This window comes from Podarcis filfolensis (genome assembly GCF_964270895.1).
Source record: "Podarcis filfolensis genome assembly, chromosome: 8".
Taxonomy (NCBI): Eukaryota; Metazoa; Chordata; class Lepidosauria; order Squamata; family Lacertidae; genus Podarcis; species Podarcis filfolensis.
The window spans coordinates 61,465,878-61,490,716 of NC_139611.1; the positions used below are offsets into that span (position 1 = coordinate 61,465,878).

Here is a 24,839-nt window from a genome sequence, read left to right on the forward strand (position 1 = left end):
ATAAACACCACCTACCGGGGAGTTTGGGAATCATTTGCCCTACACATTTGCCCACACAGATAACCATTTTAGAGGATGGCTAGTCAATTCAGGGGGGGGGGGCTGGGGTTCATCTGGCTTCAATATCCAAGCTTAACTGTTTATTTCAGGCCAGGGGTCTATACAGTCCAGTAGCCTGTTTTCACAGTGGCCAGTCAGATGCCTGTGGAAAGCCTACAAGCTGGGCCGAACCGCAACAGCACTCTGCCCAGCTGCAACTCCCAGCAACTGGTAAACGAGAGGCATACTGCCGCTGACAGGGGAGGCAGAATATAGCCATTGTGGCTAGTAGCTTGCGCTCCATGCATTTGTCTGATCCTCTCTCAAAGCCATACAAATTGGTGGCCACCCCCACCAATCAGTATAAATAATAAAAATAAACAAGTTTCCCTATTAAAAACAGCACCAAATTAAAACACTTAGAACTATTTAAAAGCACCAAAACAAAATGTGCAACACCCGCCCTCAGAAGACCCTGCCAAAATCGTCAGTTAGCGGCCAAAAGCTTCTCTAAACAAACCAAGATATTTCCCTGCCAGCAAAAGGGAAGCAAAAGGGGATCAGCCTAGATTCCCCTAGAAGGGAGCTCCACAATCCATTGCGAGCAGCCCCTGAGAAGGCCCTCTCTTGTGTCCTTGCCTGTGGTGCGACAGATATAATTTTATGCTGTAAGCCATCTTGAAAGGATTTCACCCGTAAAACATCATAGTCATAAAATCATAGAATTGTGGAGCTGGAAGGGACTACGAGGGTCACCTAGTCCACCCCCCCCCGGCAGTGCAAGAATCTTTTGCCCAATGTGAACCCACAATCCTGAGAATTAAGCACAATTTATATGGTGACTGATGGAAGGCTTTGGGGAGGAGGTGTCAAAATGCCCATTCCTTAGATATTACTCCAAGAGAATCTGCCACCCCACCACCACCATGAGCACTTGAGAGACCCTTGGATGCTTACCCGTCCTCCATATTGTAAAATTGGGGCTGGCAGGACACGCCCAGTCACTTCAGTCATGTCATCCTTCACCTTTATGCCAAACTCCTGTATGTATGGGTCCAGGTTATAACTGGCATTCTTCATCTGAAAAACAAGGATGGTTACATTTTACTGAGCGCCTCACTTTCTGCATCAACTTTCCCCTTGCTGTGCTTTATGCTGCTCTAAGTTGGCTTTTTGCTGATCTTTCTGCTTTGGTGCTTATGTTTTGTTTGAAGGGCTCCTTCTGAAAACAGAATTTCCTATTTTATTGTCTATGTCCATGGTGGAGAGCTGAAGCTGGCTATCGACTTGGTTCCTCAGCTGTCCCACCCACCACAGGTCAACTCTGACATCAGATGACTACTTCAAAGGAGATAACTCAGCTCCACTCAACTGATTGGTACCAGCAGTGCACCCTCCAAAGAGCTTGTTCTCAGTGCTCATCAGCTGATTGGTGCCAAGAGAAAGCCCCACCAGCTACACTAGGGAATTCTCATCAGGAACTTCTAAGGCAGCCAGTCTTTATCTGCCCCACATTTGAATTCACATATTATGTCAGGTGTGGCGCAGGTGGGTGTGGTTTGGGACAAATGGCCTCACATGCCTAATTAGGACCCCTGCCAGGCCAAATTAGACTCACAGGCCAGAAATGGCCCACAGCTGATCTATGTATACATACTGCAAAAATAACTTTTTACTTTTTATTTTTCACATATAATAACACACAAAAATTACAATACATAGAATTCATGGGAGGTATACAATGCTACCCTTTGTGCCACTATTCTTATTTTCATAATACATAGGAAGAATATGAATAGCAATGTATTGTTTCATATCAAACTACCAAGTCTCTCCGGTAAGGTTATTGTGAAGCTGCTGCTGAGGTTCCAGTTTCACAACTTCCTAACCGTAGAATGAACCCAAAGAACTACCCTACAAAATCACCTTCCATGCTTGTCTGTCTCATCATTTGTACTTGCTTCGTCAATCTTTCCAGTAAGGCATTTTGCTACAGTAAAATTTTCCATTCCTGAAATGTCCCTCTCTCTCGTTTTCTGATTTCTTGCTATTACCTGTCTAGCTGCAGCCAATAACATCAATAAAACCTCTTTATATGGCTCATCTGAATTTTGGTCATCAAATATAGTTAACAATGCCAGTATCAGGAAAGGATCTATGTAGTAGCTTACTATTTTACTACATTCCAGTAAGATTTCCCCCCCAAAAACCTGTATGACATCACATCCCCACCACATATGTACGTATGTGCCCAATTCTGGGCACCCACATTGTCAACATACAGGACTCACTGCATATATTAAGCGTTCTTAGAGTGAGGTATCAACAATGTGTGAGTTTAAAAGAACCTTTTCTCTCTTTTTTTGCTGAAACTAACTCAAGGGGTTTCCTTTCCACATCTCTTTCCCATTTTCCATTGTAATATTAAAATTTAAACTTGGCTGGAAGAATGATATATAAATATAATAAAATATATTTATCCAAACAGAACAGGCTTTCCAACAGCTACACTGGCAAAAAAGAAATACTACTCGTAGGAGTGGAAAATATAGTCAATAGTTTAAGCAAAGCATGGGCAGCCAACAGTCTTCAGGATAAATAACACTGGTCTGGCCTGTGAAAGGTCCTAGTGGAACACTTCAAATGATTATGGTGCTGGGATCTGTCAATGGATCGCAGAAAGCTCTACCCAGGTAATGGCAGGATTGCATCACTTCATCACTGGTTCCATAAGATCTGGAGGGATTTAGGTCAAAGGTTTTGTAGCTTTTGTGGCTAAACACTCAGAAAGCCCCATACTTCCTGCCCTGCCCCATCCTAAAATTCTGGTAGATATGAAGAGATACAAATATTGACAGCAACCTAGAACTCCTGAAGTTTTAAAGTACATGAGTTTTGGCTTTGAGAGACTCTGCCATAACTCTGCTGGCAGAGACTACCCGAGTTGTTATAGGGTTGGGTGGAGGCAGATCTCTGCCCCAGCCAACCCCATTTGAATTGCACCACTAAATCATAAAGCTCTCACTGTCCTCAGCAGCAGTTCACAAACCCTCACTCGCAAGTTGCCAGCCCAAAAGAACAGAAAGCTCACAAGCGCTTGCTGCTTCCCTCCCACAAGAGCAAAAAGACAAGAGGCACATACCAGCCGGCTAATCTCCTCTTGCCTATCCGGGGCAGACCTCGCTGTTGCTTTGATCATGGTGGAGGTCTGATTGTCCGTTAGTTTCTTAATGCACCGCTGGCCAGCCACAATGTTACATACCTGCCAAAGACATTTATTTTTAATCGTTGTTTTCGTTAAATTACTATCTTGCCCTTTGGCCCCAATACTGGTCTTCCAGATGGACAACAATGAAAGCGTAAAACAAGCACACACTTAAAACTCAGATCAATAATATGCTGTCGTCAGCAGCATATAAGAACACTTATGGAAAACAGCAGCAGCTTCCTGTTAATCTGGATCAGCCTGCCCCAACCCCCTGGAGAAACAAGGAGTCCTCAGTACTCCAGGACTGCTGCTCCTTCTTCAGAAGGAAGTTCTACAAAGCTGGCACCACTACAGAGAAGGCCTTGATTCTTGTGTCAATCAGCTTAACCGCCAATGGTAGAGGAACACAAAACAGGGCCTCTCTGGGGGACTGCAATGCAGAAGGAGATTCATATAGGCTATACTGTATTTTTCCCCATGTATAAGACGCCCCCTGTTTTTGGGGACTCTAAGAAAATGCACTGTACACTATCCATGTATAAGACGACCCCTTATTTTAAACTTCAACAATTTAGGAAAAAATACAGTCTTATACACGAAAAAATACGGTACATTAGAGGAAAACATAAACTTTGCATGACCACAGCTATGGAAAACTTGCAAATACAGCCAAATAGCTCTTGAGTTGGGAGCCAATTTCCCATAGATTTTGTGAGTGATAATGGAGCACTTCAATTTGTAAAACTGTTGTACTAACAGCCCTCTCAGAATCTTGGACACACCATTAAGACAGCCATGATCAGGGGCCAGTAAGAGACCATTGGGCACTGGTTCACACGTGAACATTAAGCCATGGTCAGAAACAAAGCCATGGTTTACCATGAACAAGCAGTGTGCTAGTGCATGCTGCCCAATAGAAGCCGCTGTGCTCCTCCCTTCCCATAGTTGGGGGGGGGCATGGAGAAGCCGACTTGGCATTCTGTGCAAGCCAGCATTCATGGGTTCCTTTTAAAAAACCAAAACCTTGGCTTCCAGTAGTAGTTTGCAGAGAAACAATGAGTGCTGTTTCACACATTAGGTGAAGTCAGCCATTCTGTGGTTTTGTTGCCCACTTCTGGAAAGGGAGGTGCAAAACAGGTGCAATTCACTGGCATGCACCAGCATGCTACTTGTTCATGGTAAACCATAGTTCATTTCAAACTATGTTTTAGCAGTATGTGTGAACCAGACCAGTGTGACTGGCAGCTTCCTGTGTTCCAATCCACCATGTATCCACTAGTCACTACTGAGTCCTGCCTACCCTTGATTTGAGCCAAGCAGGCAGAATTTGTGCTGAGCACTTGGCATGGAAAGGGAGAAGGGAATGGGGGCATCACATTGAAATTATTCACAAAGGGGACTTTAAAAGGCAAGGTGAATGGGCAAGATTATAAGCCTCCAATTAGTTTCAGACCATTTGCTAAGGGGAAGGATTTAAAAAGATTGTCCCCTCCTTTTCCTTCTCCACCTGCTTTCCCTTCCTGCATCTTGTCTTTTTAGTCTATAAGCCTGAGGGTTGGGCTTGTGGTTCTTTTCTGTTTGGAAGACATTATTTGTCTGAAAAGCAGGATAACAAAACACAACAAAGTTAAATTTCAGAAGATGTGACAGGCTGCTCTGAACATAGAGGGCAAGATTCATGGAATTGTAGAGTCAGAAGAGGCCCTGAGGATCATTGATCAACCCCCGCAATGCAGGAATATGCAGCTGGATCATATGGAGGACCAAACCCTGCAAACCTGGTGTTATCAACACCACATTCTAACCAGCTGAGAAATCCATGGGACTTTTAAGTGTAAAGCAAGCAGTCAAGATTGGTCAAAGTCCCATGGTTGGGAAAGAAAGAAAAGTCAGCTTATTTCTTTTTTATTATATATTTATTATATATATTATTTATTTATAATATATTTGTTATATATGTTTTTATTCTCGGTGTATAAAATTGTATTGTTTTGTTTTGTGTCTGTGTGTTTAGGCACTTCTTGTTTCTTTTTTTTATTTGTTTTTCAGTACAAATTAAAAGTCTTAAAACAGTTGGAGGCCAAAGCACAAAAGAAGAAGAAGAGAAGAGAAGAGTTTGGATTTGATATCCCGCCTTTCACTCCCCTTCAGGAGTCTCAAAGCGGCTAACATTCTCCTTTCCCTTCCTCCCCCACAACAAACACTCTGTGAGGTGAGTGGGGCTGAGAGACTTCAGAGAAGTGTGACTAGCCCAAGGTCACCCAGCAGCTGCATGTGGAGGAGTGGAGACACGAACCCGGTTCCCCAGATTACGAGACTACCGCTCTTAACCACTACACCACATTGGCTCTCAAAAGGACAAGAAAAAGGTTCAAAAGGACAAGAAAGAGTACAAAACAGAACATAACTGCTCATGCAAGGGCGCGCGCGCATACACACACACACTCCCCCCCCCCCACTATAACAGCAAAGCCTTGTGGAATTTCAAAGCCATCTTCCCCATCCCATTCCAAAAATGAGTTTTCACCTCCAGAGGTAGATATGTGTGCTTCTGCTCTTGGCCGACTTGAAGACACGGCAAGTGGGGGTACTTGAGCTGGAGGTTGTATTTCTGCTTGAAGTACTGCGCTACTGTGCACTCCACCGTCTGACCGCTCTCCAGCTGGAGAGGAAACCTACACAGAAGAAATCCACAGCTGTTTAGTGACCCCGGTACAAAACCAGGAAAAAGACCTCGAGCCTCTCCAGACTGATTGGTTTTGCAGGTGAACTCTATGACTTGTATTGCGCATTAGTGGTGAATTTATGCTGGACCATCCACACATCATTCTGCTTTGTAAGTTGTGATGCTTCCCCAACGTTACCGCATTATTGCTATCTGGAAGAGCACTCTTGCCCTATAGGGCAACAAAGGCAGGACAAACAACAATTCCAAAACATTTGTATTATGCGAAGTTGCAAGATTTCATCTGGCTCTTAATTCCACCTTCAGGACAGCTTTCCCCACACTGACAGGTGAAACAAGTCACCTAGCAGCAGTGCACACTTCTCCCAAGAAAGTGCCCATCAGTCAGTTCCCAAGGCTTCCTGCATCACCAGACTAACAGTGTTTTTTCTCATTCCCCTTTCTAAATGCTACCCAACTGATGCTAAATGTCACAAGGTAACACAGCCCCCCCCCCGAAACACACAAACACACACCACAAGTGTCTCTTCCCCTTCCCCCAAGCTAACAGCCTTACGTTTGGTGGCTAGCCGGCCTCCGAGTAACATTACACACACGGTATTTCCTCTTCATCTGCCCACAGTGAGTCACCTCCACTTTCAAACCTATCAAAAGAGAAAGACATCTGATGTCAATCCATTTATCAGCTTATTGATCCAGTCAACATATAAAACACAGAACGCAAAGGAGGGATAGAGTGTCCCAGACTTTCCACCACGGCCTCAAAAATATTGCCCCTCTTAATTTTGCCTTCTGCTTTGCATCTATTTCCTTTGCGGCCCTGAAAGAAAACCACTTGCCAACTAGGGCCTTTTAGAGTCTCTGCCCTCTTTTACCTTTGATCTCCTTGGTGAAACGGACTCTCTGAGAATCAGTCAGGGGCTTCGGCTGCTCATCAATGTTCCGGATGTCAAGCACCTCACACATGAACTCAATCACGGGCTGGGCCTTGTAGAAGGCTGTCGCTGATACTGTTGTGGAGTGAGCAGACAAGAGTGCAGGTCAGTCCAGGCAACAGCAGCACAAGCATCACGGTCATTTCTTGACTCTCTTTCTCTAGGGGTGCTTCCAGACTGCCACCATTTTGCAGGAGGGGTTCGAGCACATACCAGAACTTTAGGTTTATGCAATTGACATGGATTTAAGTACTGTCACCCTAGCTCAACAAATCCATTTTTAAATGAAATTTTTGCAGTTTGGAAAGTGACAGAGAAAACTGTGAGATAAACAAATGACCAGTGGTAAAACATGGAAATACTCCATAACGAAACCAGGATGACGACGACGATGATTACTACTACTAGAAGTAGTATATCACCCTTCATCCGTAGATCTCAGGGCCATTCACAGCATAAAAATACAAGATATAAACACAAAATACATAATAAAAACAAGAACCAAAGAAGAACCCCCTCCTCAAATGCTCTAGAAAAATTACATTTTAAGAAGCAATGCAACACTTGCAGAGAACCAGATAAGTTTACTTATGTTTATATAATACATTTTTGCTCTTCCTTTTATGAAGCTGCTTAGGGAAACACCAGCCATGCATGCTGTCAGAAAACCTGTGCCTGTGAACTGTCAAAATAATCACCACAATGCAAGCTACATCTGACCAGGTTCTTGTTCTCCAGTGAACCTATCACAACAGTTAATTCAGGCACCTCTGGTGAACAGGGCCCCATAGAACCTAAGAGGCATTGCCAACAATCTTTTTTCAGTCACAGACTTCTGGTTGGGTATTCTGAATGTTTTACAGTTACAGGGTTACATTACTGCATGCATATAGTTACCATCAATATTCAGCATCATCTTCCACATAGCGGGCCTGACAGACTGGTGGAACCCAAACCAGACCTCCCGACCGCCTCCCAGCGGGTGATAGTATCCTTCAGGGGGAGAGAAGAAGGAACGGCCCACTGGCGTGTACCTGGGGAGGCCAAAGAAAATGAAGAACATTAGCCCATGCTATACCCATGTAGGACAGCAAACTTTGATATTTGAAGTCTAGACTGAGGCACAAAAACCCTTCAAGAATGTCCCTGGGCCTCAAATCTTCTTAAAGATTTGTCACTAGCATAATTTTGCCCAGTTCTTTCCTCATACCTAGGCACTATTTAATTGGGGCGGGCAGTCTTCAAAGTTGCAAGTTAAAGGATTTCCTTGCTCCATGCATGCCAATCCAATCACTTCAATCTGTGGAACCTGCACCTCTACAAGTGCCAAGCGATGTCCATTCCGCATTTGAAAGCAGTCGTTTTCCTTTAATGAGGCAGCATCTGTGCTTTGGAACACCCTGCCTATTGATATTATGTAGGCACCATCACTGTACTCTTTTAGACACCAGCTGAAGACTGTGAAGAGGCATGAGAGAGCTACGCCCTCACAGAAAATTCCACAAAAATACAACTCCCAAGGCCATGTTGGCTTCATGGATGTAATGTATCTGTGTAAAAACAGGATAAAAGATGTGCCCAGAGTTCTGGGCACCTTCCCTATTTTTTTTTTTTAATTAACTAAATCCCTGACCACAAAAGAAAGTTACCTCATGGAGGCCAGGTGCCTCATGGCAACATCAAGGGCTTGGACAGATTCCAGCGGAACAGGAATCTGCCCGCTCACCAGGGCCTCGTGAAGCATCCGCCAGCTCACAATGGCCATCCACTTGATTGAAACCTTGAATATCCTGTCTTTGCCTTCCCCTGGAATTGTCACCTCAAAGTCAACCTACAAACAAATGACAGAAAAATAAATCAATTTCTTAAAATTGTCTTTTATTGTGTGTTATGATTTGCATTCCACAGTAGTCAGGTTGTAATACAATAAAATACAAGGAAAGAAATAAAGGAAACATTTAAAAAATAAATATGAATATTTAATTCAGACATGCTATGGGCCACCTGAATGAAGCTCATGGAGTACCTGAGGTCCAGAGTTTTGTGAACTCCTGCCTTATATGGTATGGCATGGAACTATGGCTTTGGAACCCCTGCCTTATATGGTATGTAACTAGAACTAAGAGTGAAGGATTGAAGAAAAATTAGTTGCATTAGTGAGTTTGTTAGGCCTGTTGTATAGTCATTTTCAGACAACGAAATAGTTGCTGTTAAGCTCCTGCTGTCTCTGGCATTCATTAAACACAATTCCAGCTGAAAGCACAGTGCTTTGCAAGTCCCTTTCAGCAGGGGCTTGAGTTCAAGTCAGGATACAAAGGGAGAAAGAACTGGAAACACACTTAAGAGTGTGTTCCCAATTCTTTCCTCTGAAGCTGGGTCGCCAGACATCAAGGTGATGTCAAGTGACTGACATGTAATTTTCAGTCACTGCCATGTTGGATGGATAGCAGGGATAGAAGGGAACACCAATGCAACTTCTTAATTCTCCTGATCCTTCTGGCTTTAAAAAGGAGGGTGCCTGAGGAAGCCCAACCACCCAAGAGAACCCTGCCCTCTTACCCTTTCGTTGCCAATGGGCAGGGCAGTGACCGTATAGATGTTCTTTTTCCCATCGTACACCGGCTTCCGATCTCCAAAGATTTGAGGTTTGAAGTGTTGTACCATGTATTCCACAACCTCCCTGCAGAGAGAGAGACCAGGAGGGGAGGGGGAAGAAGAGAGAAGCTAGAAGGATTGGCTAGCGGGTTCACAATTCCATTAAGAAACTAGGACCAGAAGTATGACTGGACTGGGAGCAGCCAAGCTAGAACGTGAGGGAGAACTCAGGATCATTTGGGTCAGTGGATGGTGCTGGAAAATTTGAAGCCTTAACATGCAGCAAGTGGAAGGTACTACTCTGCTGAGTAAATGAGTGCAATAGGCTAAGCACCTAGACTTTACCAAGACTATCTAATATAACAGCTTTGTATTGCTTGGCCAATCACCTCGGCTGATCTTGTATTTTCCCTCATTCCCATAAGTGATGTAACTTGAATTGAATTGGAAAATTTTCCTTATGTAAATCATAGTGATCTGCATCAGGAAAAAAGACCACCATGACTGCATTAGAAAATTTACTAATGCCCTAGAGAGCAATCTAATAAAGCATGTTTATTTTACTGAAATTTAGTAAACAAAGCTTTAAAAACCATCATAAATTGCCAGGCTTGTTTAACGTTGTGTTTGCAACAGGCATTTGTTCACTCTTATTAATGAACTTGTGGAACAGGACATTTTCCAGCCCGCATCACAGATTCCCATCCACAAACACTGCCCAGCAGCCAATGAGGTAGTTGTGAACTCCACAATTCTGCAGAAACACAGCAAAAGTGACAGAATTTAATGCTTTCATCGCTAGACTGAGACAGATGGGTTAACCTGAAGTGGCAAAAATGAGGTAGAATGCTTGGTAAATGATTTGTTTCTTTATCAGGTTTCTTTATCGCTCTTCACCAAAAATGGTCACAGGGTAGTTTACCAAAAGAAAAAAGAAAAAAAGGGCAATATAGGATAAAATAAGCAGCAAAAACTTTTGAAAATCATTCTCGGAAATTACATAAATGCATGCAATTTATAATAGAAGGCCTACCAAAAAGAGAGCTTTCATCTGGCATCAAAACAAATTTTATTATTTTCATTTATATCCCACCCTTCCTCCCAAATATACAGCTAGGGTGAGATGCAGTTCAGGAGAGGTCATTCCACAGACATGGAGCCACCACCATTAAGGCTCTACCATGCATCCCTGCATTATGCATCTCATTTAACATAGGGATGACCCAGAAAGCCTCTTCTTATCTTAATGCAGGGTAGGCTGATACAGGAGACAGCATTCTCTCAGATATTTGGGCTGCAGATCATTCGGAGCTTTAAATGTTGTCTTAAGCACATAGTTTTGTGCCCAGAAGGTAACTGGCAACCAGTGTACCTGCTTGAGTTCTATTCCCCTCCACACTCTGGCTGCCACATTCTGCACTCGTCGCAGTTGTTGAATTGCGTTCAATGGTAGCCTCATAAAAAGTGTGTCACAGAGTGCAGCTAGTTTTCTAAAAAAAATTATTTGAATAATTTTGATGTTTATCATAAAAGTTACTTAAGCCTATGGGTAATGCCCTGAAATGATCAAAAGCAACATTGACCAGGCAAATACTGACAAGTCATGGTCAAGCATGTTTAAAGTAGACTTGGTCAACCTGGTGCCCTCCAGATGTTGTTAGACGACTGTAGTCCAACAACATCTGAAGGGTTGGACTTTAAAGCATTGCCATTAGGAAATAAGAAGATCAACCATTTCTCCACTTAACTATTTTTTATTTTTTATTTGTAACTGGCCTGACTGCCAGTTTTTTTTTTTAAGGTAATAAATAATGTTATTGCATTTTTACTTCATGCTACCCAAAGGATAGGGCGATATATAAATTTCTCCCACCAAAAAAAAAAAATGTACCATCACAATAACTGCACGAAGCAGGTGAGGTTGGCTGTGCACAACCTGTCCATCTAATGAACTTCATGGATAAGTAAGAACTTGGACCTGTGTCCCCTCCTTGGTCCTAGTCTGACATGTTGGCCTGTGCCACTGATGACTGCTTGCATTCCTAGTTGCAATATGCTTTCAGTTATAAGCAGGTGGCCAGTGGGGGCACACTTGCCCCTGACTGCTGCAAGGCTAGGGGACAAGTAGCCCATGTTCCTGTCCTTGCTAACAAATGGCACCATAATTTTTATTTTTAAATTACGCTGCCCTCTACCTAGTAGCAGTCTTGAAATATCTGACCAGCATGCCAACTCTACAATGCCTTCAGCTGACATCTCAGAAGCCTGAGTTTGGTATCCAGGAGCGGGCGAGAGTGAGCCTCTAGAGGTCTCTCACGCCTTCATGGATAGCCAAGCCAGAATTATGCAAGTTAAAAGAGAACAGGTACAAAATTTAATCAGCTGCTCTACGCATGTGCTCCTTGCAGAATTTTCATTCTTTAATTCAGATAACTCTCAATACTGACCTTCCCAAGCAAAGAATTAAACGAACAGCAGAGTTTTAAACAGCAGTACAATTGCCCAAAGCCTAAGGATGGCTATTTTAAAAGCCTGGGACCGCAGCCAAGATCACACAGCTGCTGTAAGCTGACCAGTGATAGAGCCCAAAGCCCAGTTATCTCTCAAGCCGCCACCGCCAGCACATGGCCAGAGATGGGGCGAGGAGAGAGGCTGAATTCCCAGTGTGGGCGGAGAGGAAGGAAGAGAGAGATGCTGCAGGAAAGCCACTTCGCTGCCGGTCCAAGCATCAGCTTGCAGGGTCAGCTCCCACCTGTGCAAAAAGCGGCAACTTCACTTGTAGCAAAGCTAAATAGTGCCAAGTATCCCACTGGGCAGAAAGAGCTGCAACAGGTGTGCTTGGAAGTGGGGCTCTCAGAACTAGCTGGATGGGGGAGGAGAAGAGATGCAGGGCTCTGCATGCCTTTTCTCCAAGGCCTTTGGCTTCTTCCCAGTTAAAGGGCTGGACAAGAGGAGAAATTGCTAAACGCTAATACTTGCCTTACCTGTTGACTCTGCGAGGGCACTTGTCTGGCTTGATGTCAACTTCATAGTGATAGACGTCAATCTTGGGAATGTCTACTTCAAAGTAGTTGGCTAAGAGTTTGATTGGCTTCCCGACAGTTCCTATCCCGGGCCGGCGAGGAGCTTGAAATACCTGCTGCAGGGGTGGCAGGTAAGTGCCTGCAGCGGTTGCTAGACAAAAGAAAGAGGAGAGGATATTTTAAAATGTCACAGCAGTAGTCTTCAATCTTTCCAAACTGAGGACCAAACTTTAGCCTACACACACATCCGGGGACCCATTACTTAATATGTTGCCATGTATTTGCACAATGGGGTACTGCTATTGTGACCCATCCTAGGTCAGGCTGTGACCTGGTAATGCGCCCAGACCCACCAGTTGAAGACCAATGCTTTAGATCAAGGGTGGTCAACCTGTGGCACGTCAGAGGTCCCCATCAGCCTCAGCCAGCATGGCCAAAGGAGTTGTAAAGGTAAAGGGTAAAGGGACCCCTGACCATTAGGTCCAGTCGTGGCCGACTCTGGGGTTGCAGTGCTCATCTCGCTTTACTGGCCGAGGGAGCCAGCATACAGCTTCCGGGTCATGTGGCCAGCATGACTAAGCCGCTTCTGGCGAACCAGAGCAGCGCACGGAAACGCTGTTTACCTTCCCACGGGAGCAGTACCTATTTATCTACTTGCACTTTGACGTGCTTTCGAACTGCTAGGTTGGCAGGAGCAGGGACCGAGCAACAGGAGCTCACCCCGTCGTGGGGATTCGATCCGCCAACCTTCTGATCAGCAAGTCCTAGGCTCTGTGGTTTAACCCACAGCACCACCCACATCCCACAAAGGAGTTGTAGTCCCAAGTAAATGATTGAGACTGCAGCCAATGCTATATAGGAACATTGATTAATTATGGGAAAGAGTGGCGCAAAGTGCTTTCCAAAGAGATGGCAAGTCTGAAGTTCAACTACCTGTGACAATATGACCCCAACACTTAAAAGGGAGTCAGCACTGGATTTTTAAGTAATACATCTCCACCTCATCCTGGCATAATGCACTCCCACTGTAACCTTTCCCTCAATCTCTGATAACCCAGTTCCACTGGACAGCCCTCACCTACCAAAAGCAATTCCCCAGTTCCCAGCCTAATTCCTGGGGCCTCTGGCTGCAAAGTTTAAACACAGGAATGACAAACGAAAAGCTCAGTTATAATATTTTTAGGCCTGTCAAATGCACTAGTGGTGGTAAGATAGACACAATGCCTGCACCTTGGTGGTTTGTAGAATACAGAGGCGTTTGGTTCAGAAGGTTGGAGTGTTGTTGTTTGGCAACATTGGAAGGGTGGGGTGGGGGGGCTCAAACCAAAGATTCACAATAGATTGATTCAGAGAACAAAAGGAGAAAAATGAACCTGGCACCAGCCAGTAAAGCTGAATGATGGAAGATTTTAGACCACACATACATAGTTCAATTGCGGATTTCGCTTCCACCTTCTCTGGTGGCTTTACAAGGGGTTTAGGCAAATTCATGGAGGACAGGCTACCAACAACCACTAAATATTATGGCTAGGTACTATTACAGTATTGAGGGCAGTATGCACTAGGGGGGGTGTTGCCATGCTCAGGTCTTGCTTGCAGGCTTCCCATAGTCACCTGCCTGACCACTGTGAGAAGAGGGTGCTGGATCTCAGTTAAATTATGGAATTCGCTGCCACAAGGGGTGACAATGGCCTCTAAAGTGGACAGCTTCTAAAGAAGGTAACACAAATTCACTAAGGATGAGAATATCAATGACTACTAGCCCTGATGGCTGTGTTCTGTGTCAAGGACTACTAGACCTCCTCTGTCAGAGGAAGTATGCCTTTAAATAACATTTGATGGAAAATGCAGGGTGGGAGAGTGCTGCTGTGCTAGGGGCCTGCTTGTGGCCTTCCCACTGACATCTGGTTAGCCACTGTGAGAAGAGGGTGCTGGACTAGATGGGTCACTGGCCTTATCCAGCAAGGCTCTTATGATATTCTTAGGAGCTGCCTTTGATCGGACCAGACTATTTGTCTGTCTGGCACAGCATTATCTGCTCTGAGCAGCAACATCTTCCACAACCTGGTGCCCCCCCAGAAGTTCTGGACCACTGCTCCCATGATTCCTGACCACTAGCTGTGCTGGGGGTTGAAGTCCGAAAGGGTACCAGTTTGGCAGAGGATGCTACAGGGTCCAAGACAGATATATATGCACACACAGCTCCTATATATTGATTTTAATGGAATACGCCAGCAATTGAGCCAGGAACCTTTCTGCATACAAAACAGGTGCTTTGCCACTGAGTTATCCCACTCTAAGCACTGTTTCCTACTCGGCAGCAGAATTAAGTGGTACAAGTCATGAGGCTATACAAAGTGAGCTGTACCACTTCAGGATGATCAACACTATTAAGGATTCTCTCACTTTTTAAAACTTCCTGCAATAATAAATCTAGTATGTTGGTGATAAAGGTCTAACCCACCTCTCTCTCCTGCTTTTTATTTGTAGGATCAATTTTTATTTTTATTTTAAACCATACACACAGCAGTAAGAAAAATAAATGTCATTCTACCTGTGGTCTGCACAGCCCTTCTCTATACCACTCCATTCTGTGACTATGTCAAGATTCAGGTAAAGTGTGGTGATGATTCAGAGTACAGAAGGGAAATCTCGTAGAGGGAAATTAGCTCTCTTCAACTACTCTTCCCAGAGAAAGAACATTTGGGAAGGATCAATTGCATGCTGTTCTTTTTAAGTCAAGTCACTCACATGCAATTCCGGGAAGCAATAGGTTCCACCCTACAATCAATCTCAACCTGCCCTTTAACCTACCGGCTTCCCCAGTGAACAGACATGGGAGTCTGCTCCCTTACAAGGTCACCCAGAGGCCAGCATCCATCTCTGAAGAGCCCTCTCCAGACCACAAACTGCTATTATCAGCCCTGCATCCCACCCAACGCAGCTCTCCAGAATTGCAACATGATTTACAAGCCTCAGCGAGGAGAGTGGTTTGGTGTGGACAATCAGTTCTTGTTGTATGTGTTTAATATTACATTTTAAAATTTCAAATGAAAACTTGCATTTAGTGGGCAGGTCTTGGTAGTGGTTATGGTAGATTCTGGGTGCAAAGCAAACATTGGGTTGGCTCCAGACTAAGTTAGCAGAATTTGGGTCCCAATGAAATAAGTGTGACAAATTAGTCATTACTTATTTATGTTGTAACTAACTTGTCCCAACTAACTTGTCCCACTGATTTCAGTGGAAACTTAGTGCAACTAAATTAGGCGACAACTAGCCAATTATCTGCCTTGATTTTCCTGAAGATGATGAGGATTAATTGTCCTTTGGGATAATTTTAAAAATAAATGAATCAGTAGACACCATCAACCAGCCTGACCATCCACAGACAAAAATTGGCAGCCCACACCACTTAGGAAAAAGGACTAAAACAGTGTTCTGTAGAGCAGGGGTGGGCAGGTGGTAGACCCCGATCTACCAGTAGATCTCTGAGTGACTGACAGTAGGTCAGCCAGGGGTTCTGACCCCCAATTCTTTAACAACAGCAACAGCAGAATGAGTTTTCCCAACTAAATTAGGCCACTGAAATTAATAAAGCGAAGTAGGAGTTGGCCCCTTGGGCAAAGGGACTGTGAACTCGCTTCAGTTCCTGAGCTGAAAACAAATCCTAAGGTCAGGACATGCTCACTTTTCTTCAACTCAAACACTACTCTCTTTTGCACCTGGCTCTGGTTGGTAGCTCTTATAATAAGCAACAAAAATCAATTGGATCAGCCTAAAGTCTGCTCAGCCCTGCAGTAGAAACTGTTTAAACCCAAAGCTGCCAGATACCCCCAGCAGAAGTAGAAAGTTTCAGGAGGTAGAGTTAGCCATTTCTCTGCCTGGGAAAGGATCCCAAGTAACACACCCATTCACACATCTCAAGGACCAGCTCTGGAAAGAATCAGGAATGGTTTGTTGTCTTTTAAGGAAACTATTACTGAGATGGCCAGTTCCTTAATCGCACATCGCTTATTTTCTCCTCCCTGGTGTGTGTGTCTCCCTACCTTATACTGACCATGCTCAATTGTGGGGTTTTTTTTTTTGCTCTTCCCTTGAATTGTTAGAATACATTGTTAGTCTTGTTTGTTATACATTTAATTTTATGTGCTTTACTTTGGTTCAGCTGGCAACCAAAGAAGACTTGCACCACTGCCTGGCCTGCTGAAATTTTGCACACACTTAATGGAGAGTAAGCCCCAATGAACGCAGTGGGACTTACTTCTGAGTAAACATGCAAAGGATTTGAGTAGCACACCCCAGAGCAAGCTAGCAGGTCTCTTTTTCACCTACCACGTTGAGCAGATACTTCCACACTGAAAACGTGATTTAATGTAAAGTCATTTAAAAAAAACAAAACACCCGCCAGGTGTTGAACAATCTTTCAATGGCCGATTTGAAAGCAGGGCAGGCGCCCCAGGTATTACCCTTCATTCTACTTCCACGGCCAATGCTTCTGTTACTTAAACCCCTGTAGCTAGTCTACAGGAGCCAGAGCGCCACTGCTGGGTGTTATCCACCACATTTCACCTTAAACACCCCCTGACCCCCATTGCCCAAGAGCACTGCTTAGAGAAAGTAGAGGAATCCTCTTATCCCAAGCCACACTGCTGCGCTTTGCTTTCTGGCTTACACAGCCTCTGCTGTGAGGCTGCTGCTGCTGCGCTTCCTTTCAACACAGTCTAATTCCTCACTGAGAACAGCGGTTCTAAACCTCAATGCAGACCACTTGAAAACTGCTGGGGGGGGGGCGCGAGTCTAAGCTGACAACTTAATAAACTTTATTAGTTCTACAAATCAAGGCACATCCACAACTCACTTTTAATAACCTTTGTCTTTACTCTCTAGAGCCGTGGTTCCCAATGTGGGGCACATGCCCCACAGGGGGGCAAATTGATTTTTATGGGGGGGGGGAATTCGAGAATGTGTTAGACCAAGTTAATGGCCTTTTAGGCTCCCTCCATGTGAATAGGAGTTCATTTTTTGAATAATAAGAATTATATGTCATGGGGGGCGGGGGCGGGATTTTAGAGATGCTTAGGTGGAGCATGGTCAAAAAAAGGTTGGAAGCCACTGCTCTTAGAGTGATGGATGTGACTGTTTTATGAACTAAGATGTTCTGCAAAACTGATCTCCATCTTTGGGGGTGGGGGCAGAATCCCATACAAGGCCAAGTACAGATAGATACAGTGGTACCTCGGGTTACATACGCTTCAGGTTACAGGCTCCGCTAACCCAGAAATAGTACCTCGAGTTAAAAACTTTGCTTCAGGATGAGAACAGAAATCGGCGGCGCGGCAGCAGCAGGAGGCCCCATTAGCTAAAGTGGTGCTTCACATTAAGAACAGTTTCAGGTTAAGAATGGACCTCTGGAACGAATTAAGTACTTAACCCGAGGTACCACTGTATTTAGTACAGATACCATTAGATATTTCTCAATGGCTCCAAAACAACATTTCCACATATCATAGTTCTAGAACTACTGATATATAAGGAACAGGTTCACGTTTCTCTGGAATTCGAAAGGGACCATTCTAAGAAGCATCCTTGGGAGCATTCAAGCAGCCTTCTCCAACCTGGTGCCCTCCAGATGTTCTACACTCCCACATAAAACTCCCATCAGCCCCAGCCAGCACAGCAAACACTTTACTAAGGGAAGTCAGTCTGCCACAATTGTCAATGACTTTTAAGAAAGAGCTAAAAACCTCTTCCCATTAAATGACGGCTGTTGAGTGCCACTGGGGGGGTTCCTTGCTGATCTGGTTTCGATATCACTGTCTTATACGGAGAGACCACTGAGCCATCTAGCTCAGTAATGTCAACAACTTATTAAGCGTACTTTAAGTGAAGAGAGTAGACACGTACATATGGGACGCGGGTGGCGCTGTGGTCTAAACCACAGAGCCTAGGGCTTGCCGATCAGAAGGTCGGCGGTTCAAATCCCCGCGATGGGGTGAGCTCCCGTTGCTTGGTCCCAGCTCCTGCCCACCTAGCAGTTCGAAAGCACATCAAAGTGCAAGTAGATAAATAGGTACAGCTCCAGCGGGAGGGTAAACGGCATTTCCATGCGCTGCTCTGGTTCGCCAGAAGCGGCTTAGTCATGCTGGCCACATGACCCGGAAGCTGTCTGCAGACAAACGCCGGCTCCCTTGGCCTGTAAAGCGAGATGAGCACTGCAACCACAGAGTCGTTCACAACTGGACTTAACAATCAGGGGTCCCTTTACTTTTACCTTTAAGAGAAGAGAGCCTACACACGGACATAAATCGGACATCAAGAATCACAAGACAGAGAAACCAGTAGGAGAACACTTCAATCTCCCAGGACATTCTATACAAGATCTCAAAGTAGCTGTATTACTACAAAGGAATTTCAGAAATAGACTGGAAAGAGAAGCTGCTGAATTGCAACTCATTACCAAACTTAATACCATGGAGAGACCTGGTCTGAACAAAGACATTGGATTCTTATCTCATTATACATGACAAAGCCATTTTTCACCTTCTCACCCCTTGCTTTTTCCTGTAAGACCTATTGCAGTCGTTAAGAGTCGTCAACAGGCTCATCACAGCTATCTGCCAATCACCCATTCCCACCACCCTTCTGAGTAATACCCCTCCCCACCTTCTCACTATATAGAAGGATCTGGCAACTTCTGTTTCAGTGTATCTGAAGAAGTGTGCATGCACACGAAAGCTCATACCAAGAACTAACTTAGTTGGTCTTTAAGATGCTACTGGAAGAAAAAAAATTTTTTGTTTTGTACACACATATAGATAGTATATAGTATACATGGACTTTCACTTAGTATACATGGACTTTCACAAAACTTTTGGCAAGGTACCTCACCACAGACTTCTGGGCAAGCTTCTAGACACATAAAAGAAAGCACTTGTTCAATCAGTGCATTGTTAAACCATTTTTAAAAATGAAAAATCTCCACTGACATTTCCAGTAAGAGAGATGAAACTGACAATTTGGGACAAGATTAAACAGGTTATATATATTGAAGGTGTGGAGTTGCAAAGTTCTTCCTTGCCCCCAGAACTTAGGGCTCTCCCCCCATGCACCTTTGCCATACCCTTCCCACATCCTGTGGATCTGGGTGCAAAATACTTTTGTGTCCAAGGACTGCCTTGGGGGAAAGGAGGAGTTGAACAAAAGAAAGTATGTGGCTGGCACACACTTGGCAAGATGGCATGGCTAAGCCCACAGACTATTAAAAAAGAAAACCAGAATCTTTAACACACCCAGTCTGAGAACAGTCTGTGGCAGGGCTCCTGCCGCGTCACTGCACACGTTTGCAGGACAAAAATGAATGGACAAGGCGCAGCTGTGGACTAGAGAGACACACAATGGGGACCAAACTCTCCCAGATTCCCCCAGGGTTCATTCAATGCATCTTCCCTTCTCTCTCTCTCTCTCTCTCTCTCCCTCCCTCCCTCCCTCCCTCCTCACCCCTCCACCTGCAATACAGATCAAGTTGAGGATTAGCTGTTGCTTTTCCGCAGTAACAGCCTCAGCGAGATGGTTTGGGACATTTCAAAGGTCTTAAACCACACAGAAGGAGTGAAATTGCTGTGGAGTTGCCAGGATGCCACAGAGTTTCACATAAAACACAAATGCAGATTTGCTCCAGCTTTCGGACCGTTGCCAAGCCCTGTCTCTTGAAAGCCTTGCAGATTAATTAATGAAGTCAAGGAATCAATGCACAGATTAAAAGTGGTTGCCCGTGAGCGACACAACAAGGGGGATGGCTGGCGGGCGAATTATGGCTGGACGGCAGACAAGGGAAGAGTGGCCACGATGCATAAATTAAAGCTCAGCATCCCAGCTGGCAAGATAAGACTCCAGACATTAGCTACACATCACTGCCTGAGAGCCTTGGCACCCAGCTGCTTTCCCACCTCTCTTTTCACTGTACCCTAGGACTTACCCATGGCAGAATGCCTGCCCAAGAGGCAAGAGACACCAACACCCCCAAAGAACACAGGAAGCTGCCTTAGCCCAAACAAGACCATTGGTCCATCTGGACCAATGCACTGACGGACAAGAAGCTGTCTAGACCAGAGTTTCAGATAGGGGTCTTTCTCTCAGCCCTACCTGGAGATGCTGGGGGTTCAGCCTGGGACCTCCCGAAGGCCAAGGAGATCCTCTACCCCAGAGATTCAGGCCTCCTCCAAAGCACTTTCCCCAAGGCACCATGAAGCTTTTGCAGCCAATACTTGCCCTCCCCCAGAAGATAGGAAGCTGCCTTGTTCAGAGTCAGGTCATTGATCCATCTGACTCAGTACTGCCTACACCAGCCTTTCTCAAACTTGGGTCCAGTGCTAGAAACTCAGATATATAAGCTAATCACTGGTCTAAAATGACTGGCAGCACCATGGTTTCAGGCAGGGGAAATTCCCAGAGATGCCACTGAGGATTGAATTTGGAGCCTTCTGGAAGCAAAGGAGGTGCTCTACCACTGAGCTATGACCAAGACAGGGAGCATGTCCATTCTAGATGCTTGCCTTAAAAATACAGCGGAGATTCTCAAAAAGCTGAATTCAGTGACAATACAAGTCTATGCACTTTGCCCAGTGCTCCTGCAATATCACAGCTCTGGTTATGCAGCATGCACGGTGGTGGAGGCAGGGAAGTGGGTGAGAAGGTCTTCAAGCCCAAGATCCGCTCCTAATCTCAGCATGATCACAGGTTCTGAGAAAGTAGCATTTGAACATGACTTTTATGTCTTTTCAAGTTCCTAAGAAACCAAGCTTCCTGAGTTCAGAGCTATGATGGCAAAAATACTCAAGGTTCCTGAAATGAGACAGTCAAGATGCACTGGTTTTCCTAATTTTCAAAAGCTCAAGATTGTTCAGTACCTAACAATTTCCAGTCACATCCAGGGGCAATAGCTTCTGAATAGATACTGCAGAATAAGAAGTGCAAAGCTGCCACCTGTTCATTATCTCCAATATGCAGAAATGTGGTATGCAAATTGCGCTCATTGCAAAGCAGTTTAAATGAGTTAGAAATTTCATTTTAACACTACCTTGCAGGAATGCCATAACTGTTGCTTGTTTATGTGTTTGAGCTTTTGTGATTTCATAGCAGAGAATATTTTTTTAAAACTTAACATCACACACACCCTAAAATACTGGAGAGTTTTAGTGGTGGCACAGTGGTTAGAGTGCCAGACTAGGACCTGGGAAACCAGGGTTCAAATCCTCACTTGGGTCATGAAGCTCACTGGGTGATCTTGGGCCAGCCTCTTAGTCTCGCCCACCTCACAGGGTTGCTGTGAGGATTAAAAACGGAGAGCTAGCTGTACTATCTTAACCACGGGAAGAGTAACAAAAAACAAAACAAACACTATCATGTTTAGAGGTAGAACCCATGCTTTAAAAGACTGTTTAAGACTTTGTTGGGTTTTTAGTTTTACTAGAGGAAGGATCTTAACCTAGACGATGGTCACTGATAATGGAATTTGTAGTCCAACAACATCTGTAGGGCCACCAGGCTTGTACCCCTGCTTTAGCTGAAACTCAAAGAGACTAGCTGAGGCCAACTGAGTTCTGCTCAGAGAAGAACCATTGACATTAATGGACCAAAGTCACTCTTGTTATTACATTTCAATGCATCTATTCTGAGTGTGACCAACGTTTGATATAACTGTCTAGAAATAAGAAGATGACAAGCAATTCCAGGGACCCCGCTGTGCTCCTTGAAGGAAGAGAAGGAAATTAAGAGACAACAAGGACTTCCATACTCCACTGTGGCTCTTACCTGTAAAAGGTGAGCCAATGATCCATAGAACAGAAGGGTGGCAAGGGGGGAATCAGCAACCACAATGACCTTAACTTTACCAGATGCAAATACAACTTCCATTTGCACCAATTAAAAACAAAGCTGATTGGATTTCTGAGCGCATGGCTCCACAGAGCTGTTCACAACAGAACGAAATATACAAAGGTAACAATTCAATACATCCACTTTATTGCAACACTAGCCCTAAAAGACAGTTCAAAATAGACTGAAATACACCAGCAGTGAAAAGAAATGTCAGCAGACCCCCAGAATAGAAACCCCCATTTATATTACACGAAGGCCTTCATTAAAAAGTAGGTCTTCAAGGCCCATGAAAATACCACATGGGATGGGTCCTGCCCAACTTAGAGCAAGATCTAATTCCACTTAACTGCGGGGCCACCACCATGGCGGCCCTATTACGAATACCATCCAAACAAATTGTCTTTGCAGATGCAGATGAAACATTTGGGCAACCCAGTCCTAAAGAGCTTGAGGTCATCGCCATGGCACAGTTGCATCTATGAAACACAAGTACCAAAGCCAGCACAGGGGAACCCACAGAGACAGTCACCCCTTTATCAAGACCTGCCCCATTCTCCCTCGAAACAAGGGGGTGCCTCTCTGCATACCTCCACTCACCATGGCAAAGTTGCATTAAGCCTCCACTTTGTCATGCAAATGAATGAGCCTAGGCAGAGGGGCACAAGGAGGGGAAGAAGCCTATTTTCAGTTGCAGCATAACACATCCAGCAGTATGAAACCAGACTTTGCCACTGAAAGATCCGGCAGCAAACTTCTTTTTTCCCCCTGCTCACCAGAGGCAGCATATTCCAAAGAGAACGTCCACGTCTGGTTTCCCCCTGAAACCCATCCTTCCCCCCACGCATCTTTATTTGGGTGTGCAGAGAGAATTCAAGGCCTCCGAACCTCTGTTTTGAGATAATCCCCATCCTAAACAAAGGATTTGTCTTAACAGCTGTCAGCCAGCTCTAGATCAACAGCTGCTTGATGGGGGCTGCCCTGTTAGGAGGGCATGAAATTAACATGTCTATTTAGATCCTTGCACCCCCAACACAAGGGGGGAGGGGGATGCACCAACGATCCTAGACAACACAGGACACATGGAGTAGTTTTGTTTTCACGGAGGCTTTTGGGAGGATAAACTGCCACCTCCGCCCTTTCTCTCCCACATACTCTCCTGCTGTTTCAATAAATTAACTGGGGGCAGGGAGAGAAGTGAGATCCCAAAGGGGAAAGAGGGGGAGGGGGAACCACACACACAGACCCACCACTTTCCAAACGGCAGCAAAGTTGTGACTGCGGGCAGCACATGTCATTAATCACTCCTCTAGGAACCAGCTCTTAATCTGCTGAACCAAACACACACAAAAGATAGACAGCAAAGTTTCCCATTCACAGGGGGTCCCCAGCACCAGGGGTAGGGGATGCCCACTGCCAGCCACTGCCAAGGGGGCTGGGGAAAGGCATTCTCAAGTCCTAATACGTTCCAGCATCTGATTTTTAGAAGATGGAATCTAATTTCTAAAATTAAACTTATCCTGCATAGAACTATGGATTAGATTGGATTGGGTTCCTCTCTGGTGCCTACACAGGCTGGATCTAGACACATCAAAGCAGCGTTAAAACACGTACGTTTAAACAGAGAAATCTGGTAGGGAAAAACTGGGACTCCACAGCGCCATCTTGTGGCACAGTGTTATAGCACATATACAATGGTACCTCGGGTTACATACGCTTCAGGTTACAGACTCCATTAACCCAGAAAGAGTACCTCAGGTTAAGAACTTTGCTTCAGGATGAGAACAGAAATCGTGCTCCGGCTGTGTGGCAGCAGCGGGAGGCCCCATTAGCTAAAGTGGTGCTTCAGGTTAAGAACAGTTTCAGGTTAAGAACGGATCTCCGGAACGAATTAAGTACTTAACCCGAGATACCACTGTAAATCGCTATTTCTTTATCAATCTAGCTGAGTCCACAGTCTTCAAAAAGGAGCAGAAATCAGCAATAAATGCACTGATCAACAAGCAAGTATCGTCGGGTGTTGTTGTTTGTTCCATTTGTACCCATTCATCACTCACTGAGGGGTAGTGAGACTCGCCTTTCTCCAGAACCAGTAGTGTTAGCTTTTGTCAGACTTTTCTTTAGAACATAAACTCAAAGTAGTTTGCAAAAAAACAAAACAAACACACATAGACACACAAATAATAACAGTCCAAATTACTAAGCACCCAGAATATGCCACTCCAGTGGTAAAAGATGGCAGTCAACATTGGAGCCGCCATTTTTTGTGGCAGCTGCTATTTTTCTCCATGAAATGCCTCTGCATGACCAATGGTCAGAGCTAACAGGAGTTGGGAGTCAAACAGCAACTGAAGAACCAAAAGTTCCCCACCTTTAAATTACACATTTCTTGAAGCTGTAACAGGCTTTTTGTAAACCTGGGAGAATCAATACTACATGACTACCATTTTTCTTTCTTCCTTATCTGTGGGCATTTATTT

At 44.7% G+C, this 24,839-nt stretch overlaps 1 protein-coding gene across 2 annotated transcripts in view; it reads right to left on the minus strand.

Annotated features, from left to right (window-relative positions):
• LOC310767924 (protein argonaute-1) overlaps positions 1-24,839 on the minus strand; it is a 46,064-nt gene that overhangs the window by 14,508 nt on the left and 6,717 nt on the right. Inside the window, exons 2-10 of one of the 2 annotated variants that reach the window (XM_083625521.1) lie at positions 12,448-12,637; positions 9,428-9,548; positions 8,518-8,699; positions 7,766-7,902; positions 6,809-6,943; positions 6,490-6,577; positions 5,775-5,922; positions 3,182-3,301; positions 997-1,119 (exon numbers count right to left, since the gene is read on the minus strand). In XM_083625521.1, the coding sequence (XP_083481647.1) occupies positions 997-1,119; positions 3,182-3,301; positions 5,775-5,922; positions 6,490-6,577; positions 6,809-6,943; positions 7,766-7,902; positions 8,518-8,699; positions 9,428-9,548; positions 12,448-12,637 (1,244 nt within the window). Of the gene's footprint in view, positions 1-996; positions 1,120-3,181; positions 3,302-5,774; positions 5,923-6,489; positions 6,578-6,808; positions 6,944-7,765; positions 7,903-8,517; positions 8,700-9,427; positions 9,549-12,442; positions 12,638-24,839 lie in introns of both variants that reach the window. The other variant, XM_083625522.1, reaches the window with a different exon arrangement.